At 39.1% G+C, this 20424-nt stretch overlaps 2 protein-coding genes across 4 annotated transcripts; one reads left to right on the top strand and one right to left on the bottom strand.

Annotated features, from left to right (window-relative positions):
• The first annotated feature begins 350 nt into the window (after positions 1-350).
• LOC311003970 (copine-3-like) lies at positions 351-12518 on the top strand. 3 transcript variants are annotated; one of them, XM_083995896.1, is made up of 17 exons: positions 351-721; positions 2802-2950; positions 3288-3467; positions 3858-3932; positions 4040-4111; positions 4219-4299; positions 4878-4967; positions 5740-5838; positions 6609-6695; positions 6798-6857; positions 6961-7094; positions 7568-7622; positions 7725-7776; positions 7888-8021; positions 9102-9338; positions 9610-9721; positions 10956-11093. In XM_083995896.1, the coding sequence occupies exons 2-16, from the start codon at positions 2819-2821 to the stop codon at positions 9718-9720; spliced, it is 1599 nt and encodes a 532-aa protein (XP_083852022.1). In that variant the 5' UTR covers positions 351-721; positions 2802-2818; the 3' UTR covers position 9721; positions 10956-11093. The 3 variants fall into 3 exon arrangements, with proteins under 3 accessions (XP_083852022.1, XP_083852021.1, XP_083852020.1); XM_083995895.1 differs by lacking the exon at positions 9610-9721 and having other exon boundaries at positions 351-730; positions 10956-12518; XM_083995894.1 differs by lacking the exon at positions 9610-9721 and having other exon boundaries at positions 10956-12517.
• Positions 12519-13599: 1081 nt separating this feature from the next.
• Positions 13600-20346, bottom strand: idi1 (isopentenyl-diphosphate delta isomerase 1). Its single transcript, XM_083995877.1, has 7 exons — positions 20204-20346; positions 17616-17770; positions 16348-16520; positions 16174-16266; positions 15928-16058; positions 15142-15246; positions 13600-14348 (listed from the first exon to the last, which is right to left on the bottom strand). The coding sequence occupies exons 2-7, from the start codon at positions 17765-17767 to the stop codon at positions 14136-14138; spliced, it is 867 nt and encodes a 288-aa protein (XP_083852003.1). The 5' UTR covers positions 17768-17770; positions 20204-20346; the 3' UTR covers positions 13600-14135.
• Positions 20347-20424: the final 78 nt, after the last annotated feature.

Raw genomic sequence — 20424 nt, 5'->3', positions numbered from 1 at the left:
ACCTGGAAAAATGAGAATATGCACCGGCAGATGGTAAAAGTGATTTACATATTTATGTATTTACTAAGTTATATGCATTTACTTAGTTATTTTGAGAACAAATGTGCTGCGCTAATAGTGAGTCATCTATGTTACTATATGCGGCTTGATGCGCACTTTGAAGACAACATCAAAGTAGTAGTGGCAGTGTGTGGACGTGCGACTTCCGGTGAGTACTTTCAAAATAGAGTTACCAAACTAGCGATATACATTTGTAAACATGTATATATGTTTTATTTATCTATTTATTTTGAGAACAAATGTTAAACTGCGCTACCAACAACGGAAGGGGGGGGGGGGGGGGGGGGGGCAGTATCCATCCGGTTGAGCTCTTCAAAATAAAAGGTTAAAAACAGACCGAGCTTTACGTTAACGTTACTTACTAACGTTAGATCATCAACTACAACCGTTACTAAGCAGATATACAGATACCGTAGCAACGCTGAGGTGCAGGCTTTGCCATCAGACAGAAGATGTGTGTGTGTCTGTGTGAGTGAGCCTGTGTGTGTTCGTGTGTGTGTCTGAGACCAGAGTTACGTTTCGGTGGGCGGACTTTGCTCGGTGTGTGTAACTAGTCGGAGCATACCGGAGATCTTCAGGGCTGGATCCCCGACGCTTCTCTCTCTCCCGGACGGAGCAGCTCACTGTCATCTTTAAACCAACGTTACATCTTTTCCCTCCCGTGAGTCTTGTACCAAAGCTTTGTATATATATTATTTAGCACTTAATTAGCTCATTAGAAGTGTTATCTAGCTCTTGCTGTCAGTTTTTGTTTTGTTTTTACAAACGCTGAGGTTGGTTGTTAGCAGCGGTAGCGTCGTTAGCATTAGCGTTAGCATTAGCCCTGTTCCCTCCACTACAGTGTAATAAAAATGTGTCATATTTTCCACTGGGGCTCAGTCACTGCTCCACCAGGCTGCTGCTGCTGTTTTAGAGAGGTTTTTGTGTAACTGTTACTGTATGAAGCTCATTTTTTTTTATCAGATAATCCGCTATATGGTCAAGGCGTGACGTTAACGCCCAGTTGTAGTAAAAGACAGATGTAGGTAGGTAAGTTTACTGTGCACACTACAGGACTGGGTGTGTACTGTGACTGTGCCTGTGTACCCCCCTTTAAAATGCTTATTACCGTATTAAAGTGCAATCATAGGCTAATGATAATACACTTTATGATAGAGAGCACTATTCCATAAAATGAGTAGTGTAATAAAACAAGACGACTATAAGAGTTATAATAAGGTCAGATTTCGGATGTTTGTAGTCTCTAGTGGGGTATTCAGCACATTTCATACAACTTATGTAGCTAAATGTGCGGCACAAATAACATTACAACTGAAAAAGAGCAATAAAACCAGGGGAGTAGAGCAATAGAGGAATAATAAAGTCAGATTTCAGATGTTTGCAGCGTCTAGTAGGACTGGGTGTGTACTGTCACTGTGCCTGTGTGTACCCCCCTTTGAAATGCTACTTATTATTAAAGTATATTCATAGGCTAATGATAATACACTTTATGATAGAGAGCACTTTCATATATATATCATAAAATGAGTAGTGTAATAAAACAAGAGGGTTATAAGAGTTATAATTAAGGTCAGATTTCGGATGTTTGCAGTCTCTAGTGGGGTATTCAGCACATTTCATACAACTTATGTAACTAAATGTTCTGCACAATAACATTACAACTGAAAAAAGAGCAATAAAACGAGGGCGAGTAGAGCAATAGAGGAATAATAAAGTCAGATTTCAGATGTTTGCAGCGTCTAGTAGGACTGGGTGTGTACTGTGACTGTGCCTGTGTGTACCCCCCTTTGAAATGCTTATTATTAAAGCACAATCATAGGCTAATGATAATACACTTTATGATAGAGAGCACTATTCATGTATTTCATAAAATAAGTAGTGTAATAAAACAAGAGGGTTATAAGAGTTATAATAAGGTCAGATTTCAGATGTGTGTAGTCTCTAGTGGGGTATTCAGCACATTTCATACAACTTTATGTAACTAAATGTGCTGCACAATAACATTACAACTGAAAACGAGCAATAAAACGAGGCGAGTAGAGCAATAGAGGAATAATAAAGTCAGATTTCAGATGTTTGCAGCGTCTAGTGGGGTATTCAGCACATTTCATACAATTTATGTAGCTAAATGTGCTGCACAATAACATTACAACCGCAATAGAGCAATAAAACAAGAGATAAGATGAGTAATTGAGTTATGATAAAGTCAAAAATCAGCTGTTTACAGTCTTTAGTGGGGTGTTCTTCCTCAGTTTTGGGGCACAAATAGATTTTTACCAAATGCAAAAGGCGTGGAGTTACAGATGACACATTCCCTTTACATTTTAAACAATGTAATTTTTTTTTTTTCTTTTTTTTTTTAAAATGACAGTAAAAGAAAAGGGCCCACAGCAAAGGTTTGGCCAGCCTGCATAGTACCTAGTAGCACTCCCTTTGGAAACGATCACAGTGTGCAAATAGTAAATATCTTGTCTGATATAGGTCAAAGTAATCTGAGAGCTCTAGTCTCCTGGGTTTCCCATTCTTTTGTTTCTGCTTTGTAGAAAACAAAGATAATACAATGATATTGCTTAAAATATTGCAAATGAGTGCTTCATGTTTGACTTTATGCCTTTTGGAGATCATTAAATCTTCCACTTGCTAAACTGATGTTCACATTAGCAAAAATTTTGACCAGGGGTACCAAAACTTTTAATAATTAGCCTAATATTAGTGTCTTGGTCTGTGTGTTGTTTCTCCAGCTTGTTGCCAGGCAGACATGGCTGCTCAGTGTGTAACCAAGGTGGAGCTCACCGTGTCCTGTGACCATCTCCTGGATAAAGACATTGGCTCCAAGTCGGACCCCCTCTGCGTCCTGTTGATGAACACCTCTCAATCTCAGTGGTATGAGGTCAGTACATACATTGGATCTGGATTTGTTAATATACTGTAGGTGATTTTGAGTTTGTGACTCTGTAGTCGTCAGTAGCGAACCTGTCCTGCTCTCTGGAAAACATAAGGTGATGTATTGGATCATAAATTTTCCTTAGTGCGGCCGTTATGGCACCACTTCTCTTTCAGGAGAAAATCTCACAGTGGTGTCAAGTCTTTAACCTCCGAGACAGAGAAGTGATTGTGTAAAGCAGTTATGTCATTTCCTGTTTCATCTGGGCACGATTACACCCTGAAGTTTACAGAAATCTCAGACTCTCCCATACATGAAATAATAATCCCACGTTTCCCAACAGGTGGACCGCACAGAGAAAGTCCAGAACTGCCTCACCCCAAAGTTTGCGAAGAAGTTCAACATCGACTACTACTTTGAAATAGTGCAAAAACTCAAGTTTGGGATTTATGACATCGACAACAAGACTGTTGACCTGAGTGACGACGACTTCCTCGGGGAACTGGAGTGCACCTTGGGTCAGGTAAAGTGTTTCTTTTCTTTTTCCTCCTCAGAAAGTAAATAATTTCAGTTTGTGCTGCTGGATGTTCTGCTGAATATTTCAGTTCCTCACTTTTTAAATGTCACTACTGTATTCCTGTCACTGTGAAGAGTAAACAGAAATTGCAGGCAGCAGTAGTGTTTTGTAGTGTAATGGAGACGCTACTGTTTCACTGTGTCAGAGATCGAATGTTTAACATCCCAGATAAACAGTTGCTGCGTCGTCTCTCTCAGTGTAACTTGACCTCAGACGGTCTGTCTGCTTGTTCTGTCACGTAATTTGTCTTGTCGCACTCAGGCGAGTTTATTCTTTCTATTTAAACTGCTTTCTTTTTTCTTTTTCTTTTTCTTTTTTTTGGTTACTTGTTTATAGATTGTGTCCAGTAAAAAACTGACCCGACCACTCGTCTTGAAGAACAAGTCGCCTGCAGGAAAAGGGACCATCACAGTGAGTGGCACAGAGAGTTAGAGAGGAATTTTGTCATAAAGTCTCACTGCATTTATTTTTGCTCATTCATTCATTCATTCATTTATTTTTCTTTTATGTTGCTGCAGATTGTTGCAGAAGAAATAAAAGACAACCGGGTGGCGAATTTTGAAGTGCAAGCGAGGAAGCTAGATAATAAGGTATGTGTTTCCTTTTAATCTCTTAAATACTGTTATTTCTTTATTTCTTTATTTTCAATGCTCAGGTGCATTTTACATTTTTGCTTCATTCCTGTATTTGTTTCCAGGATTTCTTCGGGAAGTCGGACCCTTACCTGGAGTTCTACAAGTCCACAACAACTGGATGGCAGCTGGCTCACAGGACGGAGGTAAACACACCCGAACTGCAATTCTTCAACAAGCGTTAAATTATTAACCTTTTGTTTGATCCCGGCTGCCATCGCTACACATTCCTTTTTCCATGGAAGGGAGCAATATAACAACTGGGAGAGACTTTCTTTTTAATGTTTGATTACCTGTAACACTTTTGATTTTTACAGTTTATGTGAAAAGAGGAACCTCTGCTCGCTGTGTTACACCACAGATTTTACACTATATGTATGTAGGTCAATGTTTAGGTTTCCTTTTTTATCTAAGTTACAGACATGACAAAATTGAGAGTAATTCATATTAAAGGGGCAGATTCCAGGATGAAGTCACTGGTGGGCAACTCCAAAAGTCTCCAGGATCTCCAGCAGCCAGAAACAAGCACAGTTTTTCCAGTTAAATTCTCTCTGGCATGAAGAACTTGTTTCTCCCAAACGACAGTCTTTAAAGAACCATGTCTCTGCTTTTTACTGCATAAATGCGATTTCAGTCAGAGATTAAGAATCTACATAATTATAAATTCATCGTGGATTTATTCCTGGTAAAGTTTTCTGTCTGTCTTTGTGTATTTTGTCCGTAGGTGGTGAAGAACAACTTGAATCCAACATGGAGACCTTTCCGAATCCCCCTGCAGTCTCTCTGTGGAGGAGAGATGGACAAACCAATAAAAGTAAGTTTAATACTTTTCTTTTTTTAATGATTAATAATCTGTTTTCAGTGGCACTTTTTATTTTCGTGTTAATGACACAGTTTAACCTTTAACTAATGATAAAAACAAGTTTCCCTTCTCAGATGTCTGGAAACATACAGTATGAACTCGTTATAGTTGATTTAGCACTAGTTTGATGATATACGCCTTTTTGTTTAACCTCTAAAGCAAACATGTCAGGAAGGAACCAGTTTCCAACCGTACGGGACAAGTGAGTTACCCAGAGCGCCACAAGTGTTCGTCTTTTTTTTTTCATCTTACCATCACTTCCACGGGTGAAGTGTGTGAATGCAGTAGGTGATGGGAGATAATCTGAGACCAGCCCTCTGAGTTTCCTTCATCCAGCTCGTTCCTCTTCGTCGACACATACATACTCTCTCCTTGGAGTCATGTTACTGCCGGTGTCTGTCTAGTCCAACAGGATAACATAGAGTTGTGCTTTGAATCTCACTTTTGCATGTTGTTTGTGTCTACATCTCCAGTATTTAATGCACTTAAAGGGTCGGTTCACGTAGATTACAAAACCTAAAAACCTCTCGTACCTCCAGTGTGGATACGTTTGATTTTATTTGATCATTTTGTTCTATTGTTTTAATTAATATTTTGCTGTGTCACTGGATAATTTGTAGGTTCTGTACAGACTTTGTGGTTTGTGTGAACCGACTCCTTAAGAAAACTTTCTGTTTTCTCAGTGTGTATTGTTTTCACATCAAGTGTTTGTGCTCGTTTCCAGGTCGAGTGTTACGACTATGACAACGATGGTTCACATGATCTTATTGGGATATTTGAGACAACGCTGACACGCCTCCAAGAAGCATCGCACTCATCTCCGGTATGATCGTGTGGGTGTGTTTACATTGTGTGTGTGCGTAACAGCTGGCATTTCAAATATCTTCACGGTTTAGAACGACTCTTTAATTACCATTTCAGTCAGCTAAAGCACAGTTCTAACAACAACCCATCTGTTGTAAGGGTCGATGATGTGATGCAACCCAATGTCGAGTGGTGTAACTGGTATTTTTCATAAAAATCTATATCTATACACAGGAAAATACATTTGGACTCATGTGGAATAAATGTAATTCACTTTTTCAATGCAACACCATGTTTCTTGACAAAAAAATTACATCATTTGTCACACTATTTAGTAGAAAAGTGGTGTTTTTAGGATATGTCCTGCTCAGTGTTGCTAAAATGCATTACAATTTAAATATAGAAATACAGCAAAAAAAATCTATTTCAATTTAATGTTTTAGAAGAAAGTATATTATTATGATACGGTCCACTGTATAAAATATTTGATATTATTCTTTTGTGGTTATACCATTTGACATTGTAAGGGCATTCAGTCTTACTTCAGTTGAAAAAGGTTCAAATGTCATTTCAAATGACATAAAACCAACATGAATACAAAATGTACATTTTAACAAAACTGATATATGCTTTTAAAACAATTTTATTTTCATTAATTTCTAATTATTAGTCACTGACCCATAAATTACACGATATGCCAACCCTTTACTTGTTTTTTAGTCTTTTTAATCAACTCTTAATCGTAACGAGGTGTTGACACAGACCTGTACTGTTGTGTTTTGTCCTCAGGCAGAGTTTGAGTGCATCAACAGCAAGAAGAAACAGAAGAAGAAAGGCTACAAGAACTCAGGTGTCGTCAGTGTGAAGCAGTGCCAGGTACGACAACACTGTGTAGTTAATCTCAGCATTTAGAGTCTCTAATACTTGACATGTTTACAATTATTGATTTGATTTGATCTCACACGATGCTCCCTGTAGGTGGTGAAGGAGTACACATTCCTGGATTACATCATGGGAGGCTGTCAGATCAACTTCACCGTGAGTCATCGGGGCTTCTCTCTCATTAATGCCAACTTTTGTTCACTCGGGGTCTTCAGTGACTAATGAGGGGAATGATGTCGTCGTTGTGTCCTGTTGGCAGGTGGCCATCGACTTCACAGGCTCCAACGGGGACCCGAAGTCTCCTCAGTCCCTGCACTACATCAGTCCTCAGGGAGTTAACGAGTATCTCTCTGCTATCTGGTCTGTGGGCAACGTCATCCAGGACTACGACAGGTCTGACAGCTCCTCGTACACCTAGGGCAATTATTTAAATGTCATGTAAAACCTTCCTTTTTAATAAAGTAAACTGTTAGGGATATGAGAATGGCATCTTTTCTTAATGGTTTTAAAAGACAAATTAAAAATCTATCTGTTTTTAACTTTGTTTTAATTCTGGCTAACTTTTATTTCAAAGTCAAAGTCAAAATCTTTATTTGCCATTTGTGCATACACACATAGGAATTTTTGTACGGTTGTTCCAGGTCAGGTGGAGAAACAAAGAGAACACACAAAGACATACAAGACACAATGAAAAACACTTTAAAAAGGCTCAAGCATTTGTATGATTGTTTATCACTTGTCTTATCGCCTTATGATCAAGCACCTTGAGATGCATTTTTTGTATGAAAGGCGCTATATAAATACAATTATTATTATGTAATAATGTTCCTCCACTTCAATGGCTGTCTGTTCTCTTCTCTGTGTAGTGACAAGATGTTTCCTGCCTTTGGATTTGGAGCCCAGATTCCTCCCACATGGCAGGTAATTAAAAGCTAAGCATGAGAGTAAAAAAGTAAATGCAAATATGAGACAACTGTTTGCATATAGTCCAGGAAATCATACCTGGTTATGGTTTCGTTTCAGGTTTCCCACGAGTTTCCTCTGAATTTCAACCCATCGAATCCATTTTGTGCAGGTCTGTTCACAAGTCATTGAATCATAGGTTTACCTTGATGATTTAGAAATGGCAATACCCAGTTTGCAAGTCTGAACACTGCTGTCTGTGTGTGTGTTTGTGTGTGTGTAGGTATTGAAGGTGTGGTGGAGGCCTACAGGGTGTGTCTGCCTCAGGTCAAACTCTACGGTCCCACCAACTTCTCCCCGATCATCAACCACGTGGCCTGCTTCGCTAAGCAAGCCCTGCAGCAGACCACCGCATCAGTGAGTATCTGTGTGTGTGTGTGTGTGTGTGTGTGGGTGAAATATAAAACTACTAACCCTCATTTGGTTTCACACATGGTTTTTGATTTGTGCCAATTCTCAGTTTTAAAAATAACATACATTTCGAGGACTGAATCAGGGCTGTCGATCTTTCACCCAAATCAGATTTTAACACTTCTTATTATTCAGATATATTATATATTATAATTATATATTCAGATTATATTAGAATTTTAATGTTTTTTTTTTGTTTTTTTTTAGCTCATTATACACACCTATTACGTCCCATGTCCACTAAAGGGCATTCCAACCAAATCTGTTATGTAACATTCGCAACACACTCAAGTTTTACCAACTCGATATAAAACTTCAAGAAGGGAAATCTAAATATTATAAGTAGCAGTGCAACGGATCACAGTTGATCTGTGATCAGCACGCAACTGGTCCGCGGATCGATCGATAACATAACATGTTTACTACCCCGAATGTTGCAACGCACAGTGTTATTTTGCATAGTTGCATAACGTTGTGCGTTTCCACCTTTGAATGTTGTCATTTTTAAAATAATGTGAATTCTGTTCGAATAGTTCGTTCTGTCAGCCCGAGACTGAATTGCATTTGTTATGCAATGAAAAACAGGCAGGACTGGTAGCAAATGCAAATTTTATTATCCTCGTGTTATTTGCAGAGCCACAGTGAAGCAGGATGAAAACTGCACGTTAAAACTAATTTCTTTGTGTAATTGTCCCAGTGCAACAGCATGATTTGATTTGATTTGATTTGATTTGATTTGATTTGATAATGGCCTGATCCAGAGCATCAGGATGTCAGTGATTACCCCCTGAAAGCCATTTTCATGAAAGGCTCAGAGTTATTAGATTTCTTTGTGTATTTGTTTGCCTTTTTAAAAAAAAGAAAAAGAAGCTGTCACTTCAAAAATCCAGAGATTTATTGAAATTGCGACTAAAGAGACAGAGACTTGGGTTTGTTTATGAATCAGAATCACTCATTCACAGATTGCAGCTGTGTAAACGTTGTTTTTGCTTTCTTTGTTTTGTTTTTGTCGTCGTCTCCCTGAAGCAATACTACGTCCTGCTCATCATCACCGACGGCGTCATCACAGACATGGACGACACGCGCAACGCCATCGTCAACGCCTGTCGCCTGCCCATGTCCATCATCATCGTCGGAGTGGGCGGGGCCGACTTCAGCGCCATGGACGTCCTGGACGGTGACGACGGACGTCTGCGCTCTCTGTCCGGCGAACCCGCCATGCGAGACATCGTCCAGTTCGTGCCGTTCAGACAGTTCCAAAACGTAAGGGATTTATTTTTTATTTTAACACGTTTCAGCTGATTTTTTTTCAGTCAAATCACTGCTGTAAAAAAAAACTGCATGCACTTTTTCTTTCAGCATTTCACTGCTACGTTTTCAGTTTAACTGGCTTTAAAATGACACAAATCAAACATAACACAGTAGCATCATTATCGTCAAATGCTAATATATATATATAATAAAAGATATTATATTATAATATAAACATCCAAACCCTGGGATTCCCCTGCCTTGTGTATTTATGTCTTTTCAGGCGCCCATCCAGGCTCTTGCCCAAAGTGTTTTGGCCGAGTTACCGCAACAAGTGCCCTCCTTCTTCAATTTATTCAAACTGAAGCCCCCCAAAGAAACCAGTCCTTCTTAGGGTACCCCAAATATTTCAGTCCTAAACCCCCATCACCACATCCCAGTCTGTCCTGTAGCCCACATAACTGTACTTACTTACTAACTACTAACTAACTCACTTAACCACTGCATTAATCACTGCTGCGTTTTCTCCATTCCTACTGTACTTTTCCAACCCTTTTTTTTTCAACTTCAACTTCTTTTACATCAAGTGGGGAAAACTCCACTCTAGTTCACTAAAAACACACCAAAAAACCCCAAATCTGTGAGTCACAATTCAGAGTTTTGATAACTTTGTTGCCGTCACAAATTCCAATCATGTCTCGATCTTTGTTTGGTATTTTTTAAAGATTAGCTGTGAATCTGAGGCCACATCCACACGTACAGTATAGTATCTCCTCTGCTGCTCTTGGTTTGAAAACACCAGAGATGCATTTAGTTCGGAAACAAAGACCCTCAACGACATGTGGTGTCGACACCCACGCTCACTTCCTGAACGTGTCAGATAAGCCAGATTGAGTAGCTGTGGTGAATGCAACACCGACAACACCTTGATAGCAATGATCGCAGATCTTGTTGCTTGCTCTCTGCTTGCAGCTTTTTATTACAAGTTGTCTTTTCCTTGCCTTTTCGTGGTATTTTCTGCACCTAACTACCTGCAGAGTTGAGTCTGTTTCCTTAAAGGGATAGTTCAACATTTGGCCCATTGCCATAATCCTTATAGTTTTAGGAGTAGGTTTGTTACCTTTGTAGGTGTAAGCTATTTTTAGAACGGCGGAGCGCAGCTGCGAGCTTCTCAGAGCTACGTTACGGAGGCTGGATGGATGGATGGTATAAATACTAAATACATAAAAAAAAAAGGATGATGGGAGATTATTTTAGTGGGAAAAACGAACATCTGGAAGGAGACAGTTTCTATTTGAAATGCCGCTGTTTGAAATGTGGATGTGGACGAGGCCAAAACTCGTCACTGAGAATATTTATAGCATGTCTGGCTTGTAAACAGACCTGAATGAGAACAATGGAAGAAGAAGCCACTCCTCCGGAGGCCGCAAAGTTCACTGTCATATTTAAGTGGAATTTTTTCCTCTGAATGTTTTTCATCTGCACAACTCTCTGCTTCTCATTCATGCTTTCTTCATCTAACTTAATCACTGGGGATAATGATCACACATCATGAATTATTTTTAACAAGTTATCTTAATGTCTTGTTAATTGTTTTGAACTTTTTTTTTGTTCTTTTGGGCTCCTCAGGCTCCCAAAGAAGCGCTCGCAAAAAGCGTGTTGGCTGAAGTCCCCGGTCAGGTGGTGGAGTTTTTCAACGTCATGAAACTGGCTCCACCCAACACCAATCCTGGAGAAAACCCTCCAGCGGCCGTCTAATTTAAGGAGCTGTCCAGAAATAGACCACTCTCACTCATCTTCACCTCCATCTTGTTATATTGGAGGATTCCCTCCTTTCCAAACATCACTAATTCAACTATTTTTTTTGATTTTCACCACCTGAATGAAATGCCAGCCTGCAGCGTAGTCACTATGCAAACAAACCCACAACACACTGTGGATCCTTCGTCAGCGCTCCACACTGTTACAGTCTCAACTATAGATAGTAACTGATTTACTAATGTGCATGTATGTTCATTTTTAGCAGAAACTAACAAAAGAAAACAATCATTAAATCATTCCATCACCTTACACAGATACAATGATCATCAGGAATGCACTTTAAAAACTGTTTATCTAAAGAAGTATGACACAGCAAGACAGCACAATTATTGAAACCTCAGTGTTTCTGTAGTATTTTTTATTGCAGAAAAAGCCACACTGGGTTATGAACTCCTTGTGCTGCTGTATTTTTTATGTCCCTGCCTGTTTAAAATGGCTGCAGCATCAAGTTATAGTTATATAAAAGATAGGAAAGATGATGCTTTAGATCATGAAGTCTGTAAATCGATCGAGGCTGAGGTGAAGAAGCTTAGCGTAGGTTAGTGAACTCCACATATATCTTGTTTACGTAGCTGCAGCTCCACTAGTAGCATCATCTTTTATCATATAAAGTTGCTTTGTAGTTGCTGCAATAGACATATGTGTATATTTACGTACATGTCAGTCCCGTATGCACTCGACTCGCCTATAATAACTATATACAGTATGATATAGTGATTGGTTATTCTGCTCACTGAAGTGCCAAAGTGTATACCTCAGAGTATTAATACAAAATATCACGATAACTGGAAAAACACTCGCTCTTATCATCCACATTATGTTGATTATGCTAATTTGCTGTGGTCCACCACTATGCCAGTTTACTTTTATCTATCACAGGCTGGACAGCAAAGACACGATGGAGGAAGAAGTGTCTTTTGACCAAGTTTTTACCAATGATATATAATCATTGAATTTTGACCGAGTCGTGATTTAATTTCATGGCCTCATGTGCAACACGTACACTCAGTTTTCAGTGTATTAGGAACAAGAGAACAGTTGTGTAATAAATCCACTAGAACCTTAACGAGGTTGTTTAGCTTTTACCTGGTAGCTTTTACCTTCCTGTTGCATTAACAGTGCTGTTTATTTTCTATTGTGATTTGTTTATTATTAGTGTTTTTTTATGATACATTTATCTGTGGCATCTATAAAACATGTTATCTGTTTTTTTTTCATGTTGTGTGTCAGAAACACATCATGTGCCTTAGTGTTAACATCCAAAAAAGTGCATAATGCCTGCAAAATAAAGTACCTCGTATTCAGTATGAACTGAGCTCGAGTTATTTAACACGCAGCTTTGTGAAGAGTCTTCTGTGATGTCGGCGAATAGACACAATAAATATGTTTGAATTGTTGGAAATGGAGCTTTTATGGATTTTAATGGAGATGATTGTAAAAGTTGTTTTGTCTACAGATGGAACAGACCTCTCACCTTAGAAATTAGACATTAAAACTGGTATCCACTGGTCTTTGCTCTACATTTAACAGGATGCAACACATTTGATTAATTTTTTGATGCATTGGCTAAAATATTATGATCTGTAACCTACTGTTTTGTAGTTTATAATGAGACTTCTTCACTTCACTTCACAGTGGGAAAATAGCTCTGACACTGAGCTGTATATACACTTAGCTCCAGAATGAGTTACCAATTTGCTGCCACCTGCTGTCACATCTGTGTCACTACATCAACACTGAAAGGGAAAGCGATGAAACAGATTATGAAGGAATAAATGAATAGATTTTGTGAATTTTATTTAGGTCTATTAGGCTAAATTAATTGAATGTTAATAGGTGTCACTATCTACATTCATTTTGTCCCTTTGATGAGGGTTTTAAAGACTTTTACACCTTTATTTTAAGAGGACATGTGGAAAGAGACAGAAAACAGGGAGTGAGAGGAACATACAGACTCACTGCAGCGAGGACTAAAACATTTGAAACAATTTATTTTACCCACTGAGCTATAGGACACTTAAAGAGTAAGGATTCATATGAGGCTCAAATAGAAGGAACTTTGCGCCGCTTGTGCATTGATCCATTTAGAGCAGTGTTTCCTTTTTCTTCTTGTACAGCCCTTATACATTCATCATAAATCTCCATAAGCAGCGTTTTAGTCTGCTGTGGAGAAGCTTCGGTGCGTTCGTTCCCTATTTTATGATACTTTCAGCACTTGACTGGTGTGGCTTACAGCTGATCTCGTTTGATGGAACGGGTCGGAGCTTGGTTTAGAGTTGGCGTTAATTCAAGCTTCAGGATTACACCATAGTCTGGATGTTCTTAGCGACTTTGAAGGAATACTTAGCTCGTAGCTGTTGCACACGTTTGAAAAAATATTATTGTTGCTCAACAAGGATGGGATGTGACCGAATGTGACCTGCAGTGTGATTGTAAAAACACAACCAATGCGCACAATCAAAAACTTTATTGTGCAAAAAGAGAACAAAGATAGAGCTAGTTTGCTGAAACTGTTGTCAAGAAAATACAGAGTTAACAGTGGTTGTTTGAGACTATTCATCTCACTGTTTAAAGACCTGTGCTCAGGCACTTCACACGTTTTATATATAAAAATACTATTCTCTTCAAAATCCGCCTCTTAAATTAAGACTTTAAACAATCAGAATAGACAACCTGAACCGCTTCTTTACAAAACACAGAGTCCTGCTTTACTGCATCGTCTCGTGTGTAGATAAATGCACGTCAGAGCTAGTACGAACCTACAGTAAATCACGTCCACCTCTCACTTCAACCGAAGCTTAAACATTCCTCATCTTGTGCAGAGATGCTGCTACACTTTAAAACTACAGTGACAGATGTAGCCACCACCAGATCGGCTTTACTGTTGCTGTGCTCGTTTTGTTTCAACAGGCCGGTGCTGCAACTGCAACGAGCCCTGAGGTCAGAGAGGGAGGAGGAGCCTTGTTAGATCTCGGTTTGCGGTTTAGTTTACATGCGGTGGATGTTGCTGTGATCCATGAACTGCTTCAGGTTCTGCAGGTTGTCCCACCACTTGAAGAGGAAGGTCTCGGCGATGAGGCTGAACCACGGCGTGATCTCCAGCTCCTTGCGCTTGGCCTTCTCCAGCATCTCCTTCAGCTCCTCCTTGCTCACGTAACAGTGGCTTTTGATCTCGTTGGGATCGGGATTCAACTCCACGTCCTCCAGGGAGAGAGAGAGAGATGATGATGAAAGAAGAAACGGTAATTAGCAATACGGGCAGAGGAACCCAACAACAGCAACATAAAAAACACATAAGAGCTAAAAAGCAAGAAACACAGTAAGATGTAGGATGATGAAAGCAATTAAAGACAATAGAAATACTAAAAAAGGAGCCATAAGAACTAGGACTGGGTTTAAAAAAAATTGATTTTCCGATTCATATCCATCTTCATTTGAAAGATCCGATATCGATTCATAAAATCCTAACATCAATCGGGTCATGTTAAATAAATGTGCATTGATATAAGTGCTTTTCTGTCAATTTAATGTAAACATGAATATGTTTTATTAATACACCAGGTTAGAGAGTTCAATCTTTGTACAATTTGCAACATTAGTTTAGTGAAAATCTTATTTCATAACCAAACAAATTGGTATTAAAACTGAAATATCTAAATGAATCAATATCGAATCGAATTGGGACCTTGTGAATTGGAATCAAATCGATTCAGTAAAACAGTAACGATACCCAGCCCTAATAAAAACTAAAATAACATAAAGCACAGAATGAGACACAAAGAATTTAAACAAATAAAGTCATAATAAGTAAAAAGCACCAAGAAACATACGAGCAGTTGATTAAAACAAGATGAAAGTGATAAAAGGAAGTGAAAAACACTAGAAATAGAGAAAAGATTCATAAAATAAATAGGATAGTGAGGAATAAAGTGAGGTAAATGAGATGCTTGTCACTTATCCTAATGTACTTTAAGTCTAAGACCTAACCAATTACCTTCTGCATGAAGAGGATGTAGTCGATCTCGTGTTCCCCCCAGACGCCGTCTGACTGGGCCTTGTAGTGGATCCTGGTCAGATATGTCATTTCATCTGGCGTCACCTGAGGCGGACGAGATAAAGATTCAGAGTTTCACGTCGTCCATTCAAAGCAGAAACCAGAGCTGCACATTTCACAATTTGATCTCTGTTTTTAGCCTTGTTGTAGCAGTAGCTGATGCAAACACAGAAGAACATCTCGCAGCAAATCTTGTACAACCACTGGGAGCTACCACTACAACAAGGCTAAAAACAGAGATCAAATTAATTTTTTCTGAACAACTCTTTCATGTGGCGGCTTCAGGACACTTGGGTCAGTACAGACGAGCAGTATGGAGGTATCTGGATGTTTCATAGTGTGTATTTTGGACGATTCAAAAGTGAACTCTATCCGCCTGCCGCCATTATATGAAAATCTGTTGCTAGTTGTAAATATGGAAGTATTCGAAATGAGACGCATGTACCTATGTGTTGTGTAGGTACATGTATATAAATTCTGTGTTAGGTGTATATGTAACTTATATCATCTTTTGTAACATTAGATTAGTTTAGGTAGTGTTCATTATTTTAGGAGAGGGGTGGGAGTCTATAAGTTTAACTTCTTCTCACTCCTTTTCGAATATGAATTTCTATTCTCATGTTAAATGTTTTGTCTTATTGTCTTTGTTTTTAATATATATATATATATTCGAAATAAACTTCAATCAAATCAAATCAGCGCAGGAGGACGTGTGTTAGTGTTGACCTGCTCCATGGGGATCCCCAGCTCGGCCTCCAGTCTCCTCTGAGCGGCTCTCCTCACTCCGACCGCATCCGCCTCCTCCAGCTCGCTGTCTGTGTGCAGAGGATGGCTGCAGCATGTGTTTGTGTAACAGCCTGCACACACACACACACACACAGAGACAGAGATGTTAAGATACTAACGCTGCGACTGGTGCTTATAAGGGTTTAACTCAGAGGGGGTTTATTGTTGTAAGTAAGTAACTCTGACCTGGAAAAGTGATCTTGGCGTCGGAGCGCTGCTGTAAGAGCAGCTTCTCTTCGCTGTTGAAGATGAACACGCTGAAGGCTCGGTGCAATAAACCTGAAACAAACACAGACACAATTCACTGTAGGTATAAATCTAAAAAAAGAAAAGTACTACTACCGGAGATAGAAACTGTACCTTTGTCGATGTTGGCGTTCAGGTGGCAGTTCTTCTTGGTGTCGGCGCCGGTCCGGTGGTCGTTCTCGTCGATGAGGATGCACATCTCCGCCAGAAGCTGCACCTGCTTCTCGTCCAGGTGGTCGGTGGTGATCTCGGGCATTTTAACGGTCGACTGCAGGTGTCTGACCTGACTGCAGGGACAGGTGAACAACAGAGGGAGAACATTGTTTTAATATCGTCTGAAACTTTTTAAATTACTGAATAATCTGCCCACTAACAGTAATAATAATAAAACACTTTATTTATATGGCACCTTGCTCAACAGAATTGTGTTCTTGCAGATAAAATAGTGTAAAGACAAAAGTAGAACAATGACAAAGTGACAAAGTGGTTTTTACAAACCATAATAAGGTTTGTAAAAACACAATTCTGTTAAGAATCTATTAAGATCCGGATGCTGCTTGTTTTTTTTTATTCCTGTGAATTTCAATGGACATGAACTAGAATTTACATAAAATTGATCAAAGACATTATTTTGACAAGAAATATTCTTTATTTTTCAGTATTTTTCTCATTTAAGTCGAATTACATCATTTTTCGCTACCGTTTTATGCTTTTGTCTTTTAAATTTCAAACAACATAAGAATAATATTGTCTGGAACTTTTTAAATTATGACATAATCTGCCCTCTAATAAAAAATAATAATAAATTTGATTTATATGGCACCTTTATAAATAGAGTTACAAGGTGTTTTTACAGATAAAATAATATAAATAAAGACAAAAAGAGAACAATAACAAAGTGACACTGTTACAAACCATATGTTACATTATGAAAAGCTCCACTGAGAACATTATCCACTATCAACACAGAGATTAAAATAAAGTCCCAATGCCCAAGCAGGCTATTTAAATTGCTATAATCTAATAAATCAGTTATAGTTGCATTTTGATGCAGCTGGGACAATAAAACGCGCATGTCAGAGTAGCATGGAAACACATGCAGCTTCAAGGATAGACTCACTCATGGTTTCTTTTATCACTGTGACCACGTGGAGAGCAGAATTAAAATAGATGTTTTATTAATCGCAGTTGGCAGCAGGACTGACTCTCTCTCTCTCCCTCCAAAGACAAACAAACAAGCTGCTGCAGTTTGGTTTAAGCATAAGCTCATCAGCTATCAATAGCACAGTCTAGTCGCTCAGCTCGGGGTCATTTGCACTTTAATAAGCTGCAGCTTCTTTCATCAAACCGTGACATCCAGCAGGTAAAAAACCTCCGCTTACCTGTATGAAGCTCTGCGGCAGGTGGTGACAGGTGTGCGGGCAGCGGCGGCTCGGACCCACGGTGCAGCAGCAGCAGGTACGTTTGGTTTCAGCGCAGCAGCTCCGTGGCAAGACACTACTGTCCTAAGCACCGCCCACACGGCCCGCACCATCGCCTGACCGAAACAGAAAACCAATCACACGGGTTGAAGCTGCGGGTGTCGGTAAAAACCGGACTGGAGTTCACTCAGTCAGGATCAGGATGATACACTCACTGATTTATTATTCCTGGATGGGAATTTACATAAAACTGATCATAGAAATGATTTTGTTATCAACATATGTTCAGTATATCTCTCGTTTAAGTCGGATTGCATAATTGTTACTACAGTTTTAAACTTTTGTCGATGTACCGTACTTTAAATTTTTCAATGTACTTTTAGGTTTTTATCAAGAGATATACACAGTATTTTTAAGACATGTAATGTACCAGGGAATTATGTTAATGTTGATTTTTATTTATTTATATATCTGTAAAGCACTTTGGTCAACTTAATTGTTTTTAAATGTGTTCTATGAATAAAATGGATTGGATTGGATTAACATTTCTCAAGGTGATGCCCTCCAAAAATTAATATCACCTATAGCTGACAAAAAAAAACTCTTGATTAATAATCATTGTAAGTTGTGAAAAGAAAATGTTACTACTGTATAGACACTCAGCTTGGTAGTTTATTCTAAAAGCACATGTCTTCTTTCTCCAAACATCAATGTGCATCAATGTGACCAAAGAGTTCTAGTTTCATCTTATCTGACTAAAGGACATGCTGCTTCCATCCGGATAATCTTTCTTCAGGTTGTCCCTAGCATACTTGAGTCCGGGTTAAAGGTGTCTCTTCTTCAGAAGTGGAGTTTTTCTTGGTTTACAACCTTGCGATCTATTCCTGTGCTGAGCTCTAGTGATTGTGAAAGAAAGGGAGAGGCGACTAAACAGAAGAACACGTCTTCACAGTGGGGACGGTGACAATTTTGACCCTGGTAATTTTTGGTTTTTGTGAAATAATTCTGTTCCTGTGTGTAATACAAGCATCCAAAATAAAACTATGTTTGTAAAAGATGTGTTACAAATTCCTTGCTCTGTTTAACAGCACTTGGGAAATACTCACAGAGAAGTGAAAGTTTCATAGGGGGGCTAATAATTTTGTATTGACATAATTAAGCGAAGGAAGCACCTGCTCAGTGCCCCAAAGAGCAATTCACTATGTCAATTCCTAGAGAAATCCTGCTTCATTACAAAAGCCCTTAATTGTTGTTGCACTTTACATTGTTGTTGCACATTGCTATTGCAGTTTATTTAAAACCAAAAATAAAAAAAGCAGATGATGTGCTTACAGAAAATACCTTGTCTATTAGTTCATTTTGTATCCCACTGAGGGAGGACTGTATCATTTTGAATATCAAGTGTAAATCAAGCCCAGGATGCACTTTTAGATGAATTTAGTACCATTTCAGATTAAAAACCATATATGCCAGGCTAGGAAGATGATTCGTAATGACAGATTAGAAAAATTAAAGGTATAGTTCACCCAAAATTCAAATTTTCTTCGGACCAGGAAGAGCAACACTGGGAGCTTCCGCTACAAACAAGCTTAAAATATATACTTATTTAATTTTTTTTCGGAACAATTTCTCATGTTGGGGCTTCAATACAAAAGGGACATTACAGACGAGCACTATGGAGGTATTTGGATGGTTTTTGGTGTGTCTTTTTGGACGAAGAAAAGTGACCCCTGTTCGCAACCGTCATATGGACATGCAGTGCTGCACGGAGCCCCGCTGTAACTCAGAGAAGGCACGGAGGACTCTGAAACTTCTCCCAGCCCTTAGTCGACATGAGGGTGAGTAGATAATGAGTGAAATTTGAATTATGGGTGAACTATCCCTTTAATTTTTCTAATCTGTCATTACGAATCATCTTCCTAGCCTGGCATCTCTGGTTTTTAATCTGAAATGGTACTAAATTAATCTAAAAGTGCATCCTGGGCTTGATTTACACTTGATATTCAAAATGATACAGTCCTCCCTCAGTGGGATACTGACGGTCATCTAAGCCAAGGCTACTAAAATTAACTAATTAACTAATAGACAAGGGATTTTCTGTAAGCACATCATCTGCTTTTTTTTTTTTTTTGGTTTTAAATAAACTGCAATAGCAATGTGTAACAACAATGTAAAGTGCAACAACAATTAAGGGCTTTTGTAATGAAGCAGGATTTCTCTAGGAATTGACATAGTGAATCTTTAAATAAGTTTGTAGGCTAGTTATGTGTGTGTAAATGAGCAATAATCAGTATTACTGGCAGTAATAGAGGGCCCAAATATAACATTTTGCTTAGGGCCATGCAGACTTTGGCTTGGATTTATATATGGATGAGGAACCGGTCCAGTTGTTTGATCCACTCCGGGTTTTAGACACAACTCCCCATCAGACCACAGCGGAGCTCCGCACCACCCAGGCCTCCGATGACAACCCGGACCTAAAGTACGCACTGTCCGCCTCACAACAACACGAACCTATGGAGAAACCGATAAGACGCTCGGTTACTTACAGAACCACTCTCCGGTCTCCGGTGCACGACACCCGCGTCTTTTCTTTTTTATTTCTCTATCGTTTTCTCCGTTTGTTATTATTACGGCGGCGACATTTTACCGCTCCGCTGTGTGGTGGTGCTGCACTGCAACTCGGACGACGTCACGGTCACGTAGCGTTCCACTGCGTGCGTCTGACGTCACGAGCTCTCATTGGTTGGCCGAGCCGCGACGTGACAGC

Source organism: Trachurus trachurus (genome assembly GCF_905171665.1).
Source record: "Trachurus trachurus genome assembly, chromosome: 20".
Taxonomy (NCBI): Eukaryota; Metazoa; Chordata; class Actinopteri; order Carangiformes; family Carangidae; genus Trachurus; species Trachurus trachurus.
The sequence above is the reverse complement of the archived record's forward strand: the minus strand, read 5'-3'. Positions and strand labels throughout refer to the sequence as shown.

Coding starts and splice junctions, on each gene's coding strand:
- LOC311003970 (XM_083995895.1), top strand. CDS start 2,819: ATGGCTGCTCAGTGTGTAACCAAGGTGGAGCTCACCGTGTCCTGTGAC. Junction 3,468..3,857: donor TGGAGTGCACCTTGGGTCAG/GTAAAGTGTTTC, acceptor ACTTGTTTATAG/ATTGTGTCCAGTAAAAAACT. Junction 7,095..7,567: donor GTCATCCAGGACTACGACAG/GTCTGACAGCTC, acceptor TTCTCTGTGTAG/TGACAAGATGTTTCCTGCCT.
- idi1 (XM_083995877.1), bottom strand. CDS start 17,767: ATGGTGCGGGCCGTGTGGGCGGTGCTTAGGACAGTAGTGTCTTGCCAC. Junction 15,247..15,927: donor TGGGGATCCCCATGGAGCAG/GTCAACACTAAC, acceptor CGTCCGCCTCAG/GTGACGCCAGATGAAATGAC. Junction 14,349..15,141: donor ACATCCTCTTCATGCAGAAG/GTAATTGGTTAG, acceptor CTCTCCCTGGAG/GACGTGGAGTTGAATCCCGA.